Here is a 13,671-nt window from a genome sequence, read left to right as displayed (position 1 = left end):
ACCTGGACAACTGAACCTTAACTGGCACCGACACCTGGACCTGGACTTACACCTTGACTTACACCTGGACCTGGACCTAGACCTGGACTTACACCTCTTCCTGGACCTACACCTGGACCTGGACCTTTACCTGGACTTACACCTGGACCTACCCCTGGACCTGGACCTGGACCTACACCTGAACCTGGACCTGGACCTACATCTGGGCCTACACCTGGACTTACACCTGGACCTAAACCTGAAACTGGACCTACACCTGGACGTACAACTGGACATGGACCTGGACCTGGACCTACACCTGGACCTACACCTGGAGTTACACCTGGACCTACACCTGGAGTTGGATTTACACCTTGACCTGGACCTACACCCGGACTTACAACTGAACCTGAACCGGCACCTACACCTCGACCTGGACCTACACCTTGACTTACACCTGGACCTGGACCTACACCTGGACTTACACCTTGACCTGGACCTTCACCTGGACTTACACCTGGACCTACCCCTGGACCTGGACCTTAACCTACACCTGCACCTGGACCTACATCTCGACCTACACCTGGACTGACACTTGGACCTACACCTGGACTTACACCTGGACCTACACCTGGACCTCAACCTACGCCTGGACCTAGACCTACACCTCGACCTACACCTGGACCTGGACCTACACCTGGACTTACACTGTGACCTGGACCTAAACCTGGACCTGGACCTGGACGTGGACCTACACCTGAATCTGAACCTGGACCTAGACCTCCACCTGGACTTAGACTTACACCTGGACCTGGACCTGGACCTCTACCTAGACCTGGACGTGGACCTACACCTGAATCTGAACCTGGACCTGGACCTACACCTGGACCTGCACCTGGATCTACACCTGGACGTGGACCTACACCTGAATCTGAACCTGCACCTGGACCTACACCTGGACCTACACCTGGACCTGGACCTGGACCTACACCTGGACTTACACCTGGACCTACACCTAGACCTGGACCTACGCCTGGACTTACACCTGGACCTACACCTGGAACTGGACCTACACCTGGACCTGGACCTAGACCTGGACCTACACCTGCACCTGGACCTGGACTTACACCTGGAACTGAACCTACACCTGGACCTACACTTGGACCTACACCTGGACTTACACCTCGACCTACACCTGGACTTACACCTGGACATACACCTGGACCTGGACCTACACCTGGACTTGGACCTACACCTGGACCTGGACCTACACCTTGACCTGGACTTACACCTGGACCTGGACCTGGACCTGGGCCTACACCTGGACCTGGACCTACACCTGGACCTGGACCTACACCTGTACCTGGACCTACACCTGGACCTGGACCTGGACCTACACCTGGACCTACACCTGAACTTACACCTGGACGTGGACCTTCACCTGGACTTACACCTGGACCTGGACCTACACCTGAATCTGAACCTGGACCTGGACCTACACCTGGACTTACACCTGGACCTGGACCTGGACCTGGACTTACACCTGGACCTACATCTTGACTTACACCTGGATGTGGACGTGGACCTGGACCTACACCTGGACCTACACCTGGACCTGGACCTACACCTGGACTTGCACCTGGACGTGGACCTACACCTGGACCTGGACCTACACCTGGACCTGGACCTGGACCTACACCTGGACCTACACCTGAACTTACACCTGGACGTGGACCTTCACCTGGACTTACACCTGGACCTGGACCTACACCTGAATCTGAACCTGGACCTGGACCTACACCTGGACTTAGACTTACACCTGGACCTGGACCTACACCTGGACTTACACCTGGACCTGGACCTACACCTGGACTTACACCTGGACCTGGACGTGGACCTGGACCTACACCTGGACCTACACCTGGACTTACACCTGGACCTGGACGTGGACCTGGACCTACACCTGGACCTACACCTGGACTTGCACCTGGACCTGGACCTACACCTGGACCTACACCTGGACCTCGATCTACACCTGGAACTACACATGGACCTGGACCTACACCTGAACTCACACCTACACCTGGACCTACACCTGAACGTACACCTGGACCTGGACCTACACCTGGACCTACTCCTGGACCTGCACCTGGACCTGGACCTGGACCTGGACGTGGAATTACACCTGAATCTGAACCTGGACTTGGACCTACACCTGGACTTAGACTTACACCTGGACCTGGACCTACACATGGACCTGGACCTACACCTGGACCTGGACCTACACCTGGACCTGGACCTGGACCTACACCTGGACCTGAACTTACACCTGGACGTGGACCTTCACCTGGACTTACACCTGGACCTGGACCTACACCTGAATCTGAACCTGGACTTGGACCTACACCTGGACTTAGACTTACACCTGGACCTGGACCTACACCTGGACTTACACCTGGACCTGGACCTACACCTGGACTTACACCTGGACCTGGACGTGGACCTGGACCTACACCTGGACTTGCACCTGGACCTGGACCTACACCTGGACCTACACCTGGACCTTGATCTACACCTGGAACTACACCTGGACCTGGACCTACACCTGGACCTACTCCTGGACCTGCACCTGGACCTGGACCTGGACCTGGACGTGGAATTACACCTGAATCTGAACCTGGACTTGGACCTACACCTGGACTTAGACTTACACATGGACCTGGACCTACACATGGACCTGGACCTACACCTGGACCTGGACTTACACCTGGACATGGACCTGGACCTACACCTTGACTTACACCTGGACCTACACCTGGACCTGGACTTACACTTGGACTTACACCTGGACCTGGACCTACACCTGGACTTGGACCTACACCAGGACCTGGACCTACACCTTGACCTGGACTTACACCTGTACCTGGACCTGGACCCGGACTTACACTTGGACTTACACCTGAACCTGGGCTTACACCTGGACCTACACCTGCACCTGGACCTGGACTTACACCTGGACCTACATCTTGACTTACACCTGGATGTGGACGTGGACCTGGACCTACACCTGGACTTACACCTGGACCTGGACCTACAGCTTGACTTACACCTGGACTTACACCTGGACCTATACCTGGACCCGGACTTACACTTGGACTTACACCTGAACCTGGGCTTACACCTGGACCTACACCTGGACCTGGACCTGGACTTACACCTGGACCTACATCTTGACTTACACCTGGATGTGGACGTGGACCTGGACCTACACCTGGACTTACACCTGGACCTGGACCTACATCTTGACTTACACCTGGATGTGGATGTGGACCTGGACCTACACCTGAACTTACACCTGGACGTGGACCTTCACCTGGACTTACACCTGGACCTGGACCTACACCTTGACTTACACCTGGACCTGGACCTACACCTGGACATACACCTGGACTTGAAACTGGACCTGGACCTACACCTGGACCTACACCTGGACCTGGACCTACACCTGGACCTCGATCTACACCTGGACCTACACATGGACCTGGACTTACACCTGGACTTACACCGTGACCTGGACCTAAACCTGAAACTGGTCCTACACCTGGACGTACAACTGGACATGGACCTGGACCTGGACCTACACATGGACCTGGACTTACACCTGGACTTACACCGTGACCTGGACCTAAACCTGAAACTGGACCTACACCTGGACGTACAACTGGACATGGACCTGGACCTGGACCTACACCTGGACCTGGACCTGAACCTGGACCTACACCTGGAGTTGGATTTACACCTTGACCTGGAACTACACCCGGACTTACAACTGAACCTGAACCGGCACCTACACCTCGACCTGGACCTACACCTTGACTTACACCTGGACCTGGACCTTCACCTGGACTTACACCTTGACCTGGACCTTCACCTGGACTCACACCTGGACCTACCCCTGGACCTGGACCTTAACCTACACCTGCACCTGGACCTACATCTCGACCTACACCTGGACTTACACCTGGACCTCAACCTACGCCTGGACCTAGACCTACACCTGGACCTACACCTGGACTTACACCTGGACCTGGACCTACACCTGGACTTACACTGTGACCTGGACCTAAACCTGGACCTGGACCTGGACCTGGACGTGGACCTACACCTGAATCTGAACCTGGACCTGGACCTACACCTGGACCTGCACCTGGATCTACACCTGGACGTGGACCTACACCTGAATCTGAACCTGCACCTGGACCTACACCTGGACCTACACCTGGACCTGGACCTGGACCTACAACTGGACTTACACCTGGACCTACACCTAGCCCTGGACCTACGCCTGGACTTACACCTGGACCTACACCTGGAACTGGACCTACACCTGGACCTGGACCTAGACCTGGACCTACACCTGCACCTGGACCTGGACTTACACCTGGAACTGAACCTACACCTGGACCTACACCTGGACCTACACCTGGACTTACACCTCGACCTACACCTGGACTTACACCTGGACCTGGACCTTCACCTGGACTTAGACCTACACCTGGACTTAGACTTACACCTGGACCTGGACCTTCACCTGGACTTAGACCTACACCTGGACTTAGACTTACACCTGGACCTGGACCTTCACCTGGACTTAGACCTACACCTGGACCTGGACCAGTCCTGCATTGTTCCATTCTCAGAGCAACACTGTTAGATATAGTCGTTTTTATCTGGTACATCCCCCTTCCAAACGGTTCCGGGTCTGAAGCTTCCAGCAGCGTCACATGATCTTCAGACGTTACCTGATGATGTCGCGTCCTCGGAGATGAAGATGATGATGAAGATGATTATGATGAAGATGAAGATGATGATGATGATGATGATGATGAAGATGATGATAATGAAGCTGATTATGATGAGGCTGATGATGATGATGATGATGATGATGATGATGAAGCTGATGATGAAGATGATGATGATGATGAAGCTGATTATGATGAAGATGACTATGATGAGGCTGATGATGAAGCTGATGATGATGATGAAGCTGATTATGATGAAGATGATGATGATGATGATGATGATGAAGATGATGATGATGATGAAGATGATGATAATGAAGCTGATTATGATGAGGCTGATGATGATGATGATGATGATGATGATGATGAAGCTGATGATGAAGATGATGATGATGATGAAGCTGATTATGATGAAGATGATTATGATGAGGCTGATGATGAAGCTGATGATGATGATGAAGCTGATTATGATGAAGATGAAGATGATGATGATGATGATGATGATGAAGATGATGATGATGATGAAGATGATGATAATGAAGCTGATTATGATAATGAAGCTGATTATGATGAAGATGATGATGATGATGATGATGAAGCTGATGATGAAGATGATGATGATGATGAAGCTGATTATGATGAAGATGATGATGAAGCTGATTATGAAGATGATGAAGATGATGATGATGATGATGAAGCTGATGATGAAGATGATGATGATGATGAAGCTGATTATGAAGATGATGATGATGATGATGATGAAGCTGATGATGATGATGATGAAGCTGATGATGAAGATGATGATGAAGCTGATGATGAAGATGATGATGATGATGATGATGAAGCTGATGATGAAGATGATGAAGATGATGATGATGATGAAGCTGATGATGAAGATGATGATGATGATGAAGCTGATTATGAAGATGATGATGATGATGAAGCTGATGATGATGATGATGATGATGAAGCTGATGATGAAGATGATGATGAAGCTGATGATGAAGATGATGAAGATGAAGCTGATGATGAAGATGATGATGATGATGAAGCTGATTATGAAGATGATGATGATGATGATGATGATGAAGCTGATGATGATGAAGCTGATGATGAAGATGATGATGATGATGATGATGAAGCTGATGATGATGATGATGATGATGAAGCTGATGATGAAGATGATGATGAAGCTGATGATGAAGCTGATGATGAAGATGATGATGAAGCTGATGATGATGATGATGATTATGAAGCTGATGATGAAGATGATGATGAAGCTGATGATGAAGATGATGATGATGATGATGATTATGAAGCTGATGATGAAGATGATGATGAAGCTGATGATGAAGATGATGATGATGATGATGATGATGAAGCTGATGATGATGATGATGATGATGATGATGAAGATGATGAAGATGATGATGATGATGAAGCTGATGATGATGATGATGATTATGAAGCTGATGATGAAGATGATGATGAAGCTGATGATGAAGATGATGATGATGATGATGATGATGAAGCTGATGATGATGATGATGATGATGAAGCTGATGATGAAGATGATGATGAAGCTGATGATGAAGATGATGATGATGATGAAGCTGATGATGAAGATGATGATGATGATGAAGCTGATGATGATGATGATGATGAAGCTGATGATGAAGATGATGATGAAGCTGATGATGAAGATGATGATGATGATGAAGCTGATGATGATGATGATGATTATGAAGCTGATGATGAAGATGATGATGAAGCTGATGATGAAGATGATGATGATGATGATGATGATGATGAAGCTGATGATGAAGATGATGCATGTAGTATACCTCTCTCTGTGTCTCCAGCGCTGCTGCTGCTGCTGGCGGCGCCTCCTCCAGCCTCGGCCTTTGTGGAGGAACTCGACGACTCGTGAGTAAAAATATTTTTTATTTCAGTTTTTTTACTTTAAATTCCAAGAAAAGCGCGGCTGACAGATCCGGTCGTGTTTAGCTTCATGGAAAGCAGAGGACCAGACGACATCTGGCTGATCAAGGTATGTACTCCTCCTGACCGACGCTGTTCACGTTGTCCACTCGGCTAACTCCTCCCTGTCTCCGTACAGTTTTACGCTCCCTGGTGTACCTTCTGTAAACAGCTGGATCCGGTTTGGCACCAGGTCGGATCAGAACTGCGGAGTCATGGATCTCTGGTTCAGGTCGGCAAAGCCGATGCTTCAGTCAATCCTGGTTGGTAACGATCCGCCAAAGCTGCCGGTGTCTGAAGTGAAGCTGTGGGTCTGAACAGTTTTATTTGTGCAGGTTTGACCAAGGAGTTCCGTGTAAGGACTTATCCTGCCATCTTCATGTAAGTTGTGGCGAAAACCAGCAAATCTGATCACTCTGCTGAAACTTCACTTCATAAACACATCAGTTTCATAAAAAAGCTTTTTTCAAATTAAACAAACTTTCAGCTGCAGGCGTTACATGTTATTCTGCGTTGGAGTCTGGGGTACCGGACCCCCTTGTACGAGCTGTCCGGTCCCTGTACGACAGGTGTCAGAGTTTGGTCCACATTGCCGGTAGTAAGTCGGATTCGTTTCCGGTGAGGGTTGGACTCCGCCAAGGCTGCCCTTTATCACCGATTCTGTTCATAACTTATATGGACAGAATTTCTAGGTGCAGCCGAGGCGTTGAGGGGATCCGACTTGGTGGCCTCAGGATTGGGTCCCTGCTTTTTGCAGATGACGTGGTCCTGTTGGCTTCATCTGGTCGTGATCTCCAGCTCTCACTTGAGCGATTCGCGGCCGAGTGTGAAGCGGCTGGGATGAGAATCAGCACCTCCAAATCTGAGACCATGGTCCTCAGCCGGAATAGGGTGGATTGCCCTCTCCGGGTCGGGAGTCAGGTCCTGCCTCAAGTGGAGGAGTTTAAATATCTCGGGGTCTTGTTCACGAGTGAGGGAAGGATGGAGCGCGAGATCGACAGACGGATCGGTGCGGCGTCTGCAGTAATGCGGACTCTGCGCCGGTCTGTCGTGGTGAAGAAGGAGCTGAGCCAGAAGGCGAAGCTCTCCATTTACCAGTCGATCTACGTTCCTACCCTCACCTATGGTCATGAGCTGTGGGTCGTGACCGAAAGAAGGAGATCTCGTATACAGGCGGCTGAAATGGGTTTCCTCCACAGGGTGGCCGGGCTCTCCCTTAGAGATAGGGTGAGGAGCTCGGTCATCCGGGAGGAGATCAGAGTAGAGCCGCTGCTCCTCCGCATCGAGAGGAACCAGTTAAGGTGGCTCGGGCATCTGGTCAGGATGCCTCCTGGACCTCCCTGGTGAGGTGTTCCAGGCACGTCCCTCTGGGAGGAGACCCCGGGGAAGACCCAGGACACGCTGGAGGGATTATATCTCTCGGCTGGCCTGAGAACACCTCGGGATCCCCCCGCAGAGTTGGCAAATGTGGCTGGGGAGAGGGAAGTCTTGGCTTCCCTGCTTAGGCTGCTGCCCGCGTAACCTGACCTCGGATAAGCGGTGGACTGATGGAGGTCTTCGTTCTTTGACTCATGTTAGTTCACTGACATCAGCTGTTTTCTTTTTCCAGGGTCAAGAAGGATGTGAAATATAATTATTTAGGCCCAAGAACCAAAGACGGAATCATGGATTTTGCTGATCGAGTCGGAGGGTGAGTTTAAGCTTCTTTCATGGTGGAATAGAACAGACAGGACTCCCTTCTCCTTCTGAGCCAGGTTGTGGGATGATGCACAAAGCTGTTCAGGTCTTAATAAAATCAGGTTTATTTAAACGGGAGAAGTTCAGGGGAAGACGGGTCCAGCCCAGCAGGAAGTGGCAGTTGCCTACTGAAAGACTGTTGGAATCCAGAACCTGGAGCGGTGGTTGGTAGACAGACATGAGTCATAACGAGAGGCAGAGATTAGCTACCTATACGTTGGAGAAGGCAAGGATCCAAGTCCAGGCAGAGTACGGGGCGAGGAGGGTCCGACACGGCGAGAGGAGATAAATCTGGGGACAAGTAGAGGTGGAACGTCTGAAACCGAAGCCCCGAATCCGGTTTGATATCACATGAATGATGACGTCACACGACCGATGACATCACAAGACCAATGGCGACCGATGACTTCACATGACCGATGGCGACCGATGACGCCACATGACCGATGGCGACCGATGACGCCACACGACCGATGGCGACCGATGACGCCACACGACCGATGGCGACCGATGACGCCACATGACCGATGGCGACCGATGACGCCACACGACCGATGGCAATCGATGACGCCATACGACCGATGGCGACCGATGATGCCACACGACCGATGGCGACCGATGATGCCACACGACCGATGGCGACCGATGACGCCACACGACCGATGGCGACCGATCACGCCACACGACCGATGGCGATCGATGACGCCACACGACCGATGGCGATCGATGACGCCACACGACCGATGGCGAACGATGACGCCACACGACCGATGGCAACCGATGACGCCACACGACCGATGGCAACCGATGACGCCACACGACCGATGGCGACCGATGACGCCACACGACCGATGGCGACCGATCACGCCACACGACCGATGGCGACCGATCACGCCACACGACCGATGGCGATCGATGACGCCACACGACCGATGGCGATCGATGACGCCACACGACCGATGGCGAACGATGACGCCACACGACCGATGGCGATCGATGACGCCACACGACCGATGGCAACCGATGATGCCACACGACCGATGGCGACCGATGACGCCACACGACCGATGGCGATCGATGACGCCACACGACCGATGGCGACCGATGACGCCACACGACCGATGGCAACCGATGACGCCACACGACCGATGGCGACCGATGACGCCACACGACCGATGGCAACCGATGACGCCACACGACCGATGGCGATCGATGACGCCACACGACCGATGGCGATCGATGACGCCACACGACCGATGGCGACCGATGACGCCACACGACCGATGGCGACCGATCACGCCACACGACCGATGGCGATCGATGACGCCACACGACCGATGGCGACCGATGACGCCACACGACCGATGGTGACAGATGACGTCACACGACCGATGGCGACCTATGACGTCACACGACCTATGGAGACCGATGACGTCACACGACCGATGGAGACCGATGACGTCACACGACCGATGGAGACCGATGACGTCACACGACCGATGGAGACTGATGACGTCACACGACCGATGGCGACCTATGACGTCACACGACCAATGGCGACCGATGATGTCACATGACCGATGGCGACCGATGACGCCACACGACCGATGGCGACCGATGATGTCACATGACCGATGGCGACCGATGACGCCACACGACCGATGGCGACCTATGACGTCACACGACCGATGGAGACCGATGACGTCACACGACCGATGGAGACCGATGACGTCACACGACCGATGGCGACCTATGACGTCACACGACCTATGGCGCCCGATGATGTCACACGACCAATGGCGACCGATGATGTCACATGACCGATGGCGACCGATGACGCCACACGACCGATGGAGACCGATGACGTCACACAACCGATGGAGACCGATGACGTCACACGACCGATGGCGGCCTATGACGTCACACGATCTATGGCGACCGATGACGCCACACGACCGATGGCAATCGATGACGTCACACGACCGATGGCGGCCTATGACGTCACACGATCTATGGCGACCGATGACTTCACACGACCAATGATGTTACATGAACGATGGCGACCGATGACTTCACACGACCGATGACGTCACACGACCGATGACGTCACAGGACCGATGGCGACCGATGATGTCACACGACCAATGGCGACCGATGATGTCACATGACCGATGGCGACCGATGACGTCACACGACCGATGGAGACCGATGACGTCACACGACCGATGGCGATCGATGACGCCACACGACCGATGGCAATCGATGATGCCACACGACCGATGGCGACCGATCACGCCACACGACCGATGGCAATCGATGATGCCACATGACCGATGGAGACCGATGACGTCACACGACCGATGGCGGCCTATGACGTCACACAATCTATGGCGACCGATGACATCACACGACCGATGGCGATCGATGACGCCACACGACCGATGGCGACCGATGATGCCACACGACCGATGGCGACCGATCACGCCACACGACCGATGGCAATCGATGACGCCACACGACCGATGGCGACCGATGATGCCACACGACCGATGGCGACCGATGACGCCACACGACCGATGGTGACAGATGCCACACGACCGATGGTGACAGATGACGTCACACGACCGATGGCGATCGATGACGCCACACGACCGATGGCGACCGATGACACCACACGACCGATGGAGACCGATGACGTCACACGACCGATGGCGACCTATGACGTCACACGACCTATGGCGACCGATGACGTCACACGACCAATGGCAACCGATGATGTCACATGACCGATGGCGAACGATGACGCCACACGACCGATGGCAACCGATGACGCCACACGACCGATGGCGACCGATCACGCCACACGACCGATGGCGACCGATGACGCCACACGACCGATGGCGATCGATGACGCCACACGACCGATGGCGAACGATGACGCCACACGACCTATGGCGACCGATGACGTCACACGACCAATGGCAACCGATGATGTCACATGACCGATGGCGAACGATGACGCCACACGACCGATGGCAACCGATGACGCCACACGACCGATGGCGACCGATCACGCCACACGACCGATGGCGACCGATGACGCCACACGACCGATGGCGATCGATGACGCCACACGACCGATGGCGAACGATGACGCCACACGACCGATGGTGACAGATGCCACACGACCGATGGTGACAGATGACGTCACACGACCGATGGCGATCGATGACGCCACACGACCGATGGCGACCGATGACACCACACGACCGATGGAGACCGATGACGCCACACGACCGATGGCGATCGATGACGCCACACGACCGATGGCGAACGATGACGCCACACGACCGATGGCAACCGATGACGCCACACGACCGATGGCAACCGATGACGCCACACGACCGATGGCGACCGATCACGCCACACGACCGATGGCGACCGATGACGCCACACGACCGATGGCGATCGATGACGCCACACGACCGATGGCGAACGATGACGCCACACGACCGATGGCGATCGATGACGCCACACGACCGATGGCAACCGATGATGCCACACGACCGATGGCGACCGATCACGCCACACGACCGATGGCGATCGATGACGCCACACGACCGATGGCGACCGATGACGCCACACGACCGATGGCAACCGATGACGCCACACGACCGATGGCGACCGATGACGCCACACGACCGATGGCAACCGATGACGCCACACGACCGATGGCGATCGATGACGCCACACGACCGATGGCGAACGATGACGCCACACGACCGATGGCGATCGATGACGCCACACGACCGATGGCGATCGATGACGCCACACGACCGATGGCGACCGATCACGCCACACGACCGATGGCGATCGATGACGCCACACGACCGATGGCGACCGATGACGCCACACGACCGATGGTGACAGATGACGTCACACGACCGATGGCGACCTATGACGTCACACGACCTATGGAGACCGATGACGTCACACGACCGATGGAGACCGATGACGTCACACGACCGATGGAGACCGATGACGTCACACGACCGATGGCGACCTATGACGTCACACGACCTGTGGCGACCGATGATGTCACACGACCAATGGCGACCGATGATGTCACATGACCGATGGCGACCGATGACGCCACACGACCGATGGCGACCTATGACGTCACACGACCTATGGAGACCGATGACGTCACACGACCGATGGAGACCGATGACGTCACACGACCGATGGAGACCGATGACGTCACACGACCGATGGCGACCTATGACGTCACACGACCGATGGCGACCGATGATGTCACACGACCAATGGCGACCGATGATGTCACATGACCGATGGCGACCGATGACGCCACACGACCGATGGAGACCGATGACGTCACACAACCGATGGAGACCGATGACGTCACACGACCGATGGCGGCCTATGACGTCACACGATCTATGGCGACCGATGACGCCACACGACCGATGGCAATCGATGACGTCACACGACCGATGGCGGCCTATGACGTCACACGATCTATGGCGACCGATGACTTCACACGACCAATGATGTTACATGAACGATGGCGACCGATGACTTCACACGACCGATGACGTCACACGACCGATGACGTCACAGGACCGATGGCGACCGATGATGTCACACGACCAATGGCGACCGATGATGTCACATGACCGATGGCGACCGATGACGTCACACGACCGATGGAGACCGATGACGTCACACGACCGATGGCGGCCTATGACGTCACACAATCTATGGCGACCGATGACGTCACACGACCGATGGCGATCGATGACGCCACACGACCGATGGCAATCGATGATGCCACACGACCGATGGCGACCGATCACGCCACACGACCGATGGCAATCGATGATGCCACATGACCGATGGCGACCGATGACGTCACACGACCGATGGAGACCGATGACGTCACACGACCGATGGCGGCCTATGACGTCACACAATCTATGGCGACCGATGACGTCACACGACCGATGGCGATCGATGACGCCACACGACCGATGGCGACCGATGATGCCACACGACCGATGGCGACCGATCACGCCACACGACCGATGGCAATCGATGATGCCACACGACCGATGGCGACCGATGATGCCACACGACCGATGGCGACCGATGA

At 54.2% G+C, this 13,671-nt stretch overlaps 1 protein-coding gene across 1 annotated transcript in view; it reads left to right on the top strand.

The window, feature by feature from the left end:
- LOC306758081 (protein disulfide-isomerase tmx3a-like) overlaps window positions 1-13,671 on the top strand; it is a gene marked incomplete at both ends in the record, with an annotated part of 38,502 nt that overhangs the window by 15,200 nt on the left and 9,631 nt on the right. The window contains 5 exons of the mRNA XM_079243297.1: window positions 6,644-6,707; window positions 6,789-6,831; window positions 6,901-7,028; window positions 7,083-7,142; window positions 8,371-8,451. Of these exons, the coding sequence (XP_079099423.1) occupies window positions 6,644-6,707; window positions 6,789-6,831; window positions 6,901-7,028; window positions 7,083-7,142; window positions 8,371-8,451 (376 nt within the window). The remainder of the gene's footprint in view (window positions 1-6,643; window positions 6,708-6,788; window positions 6,832-6,900; window positions 7,029-7,082; window positions 7,143-8,370; window positions 8,452-13,671) is intronic.

This window comes from Telmatherina bonti (genome assembly GCF_933228915.1).
Source record: "Telmatherina bonti genome assembly, chromosome: 7".
Taxonomy (NCBI): Eukaryota; Metazoa; Chordata; class Actinopteri; order Atheriniformes; family Telmatherinidae; genus Telmatherina; species Telmatherina bonti.
This window is presented reverse-complemented; position numbering and strand designations above follow the sequence as displayed.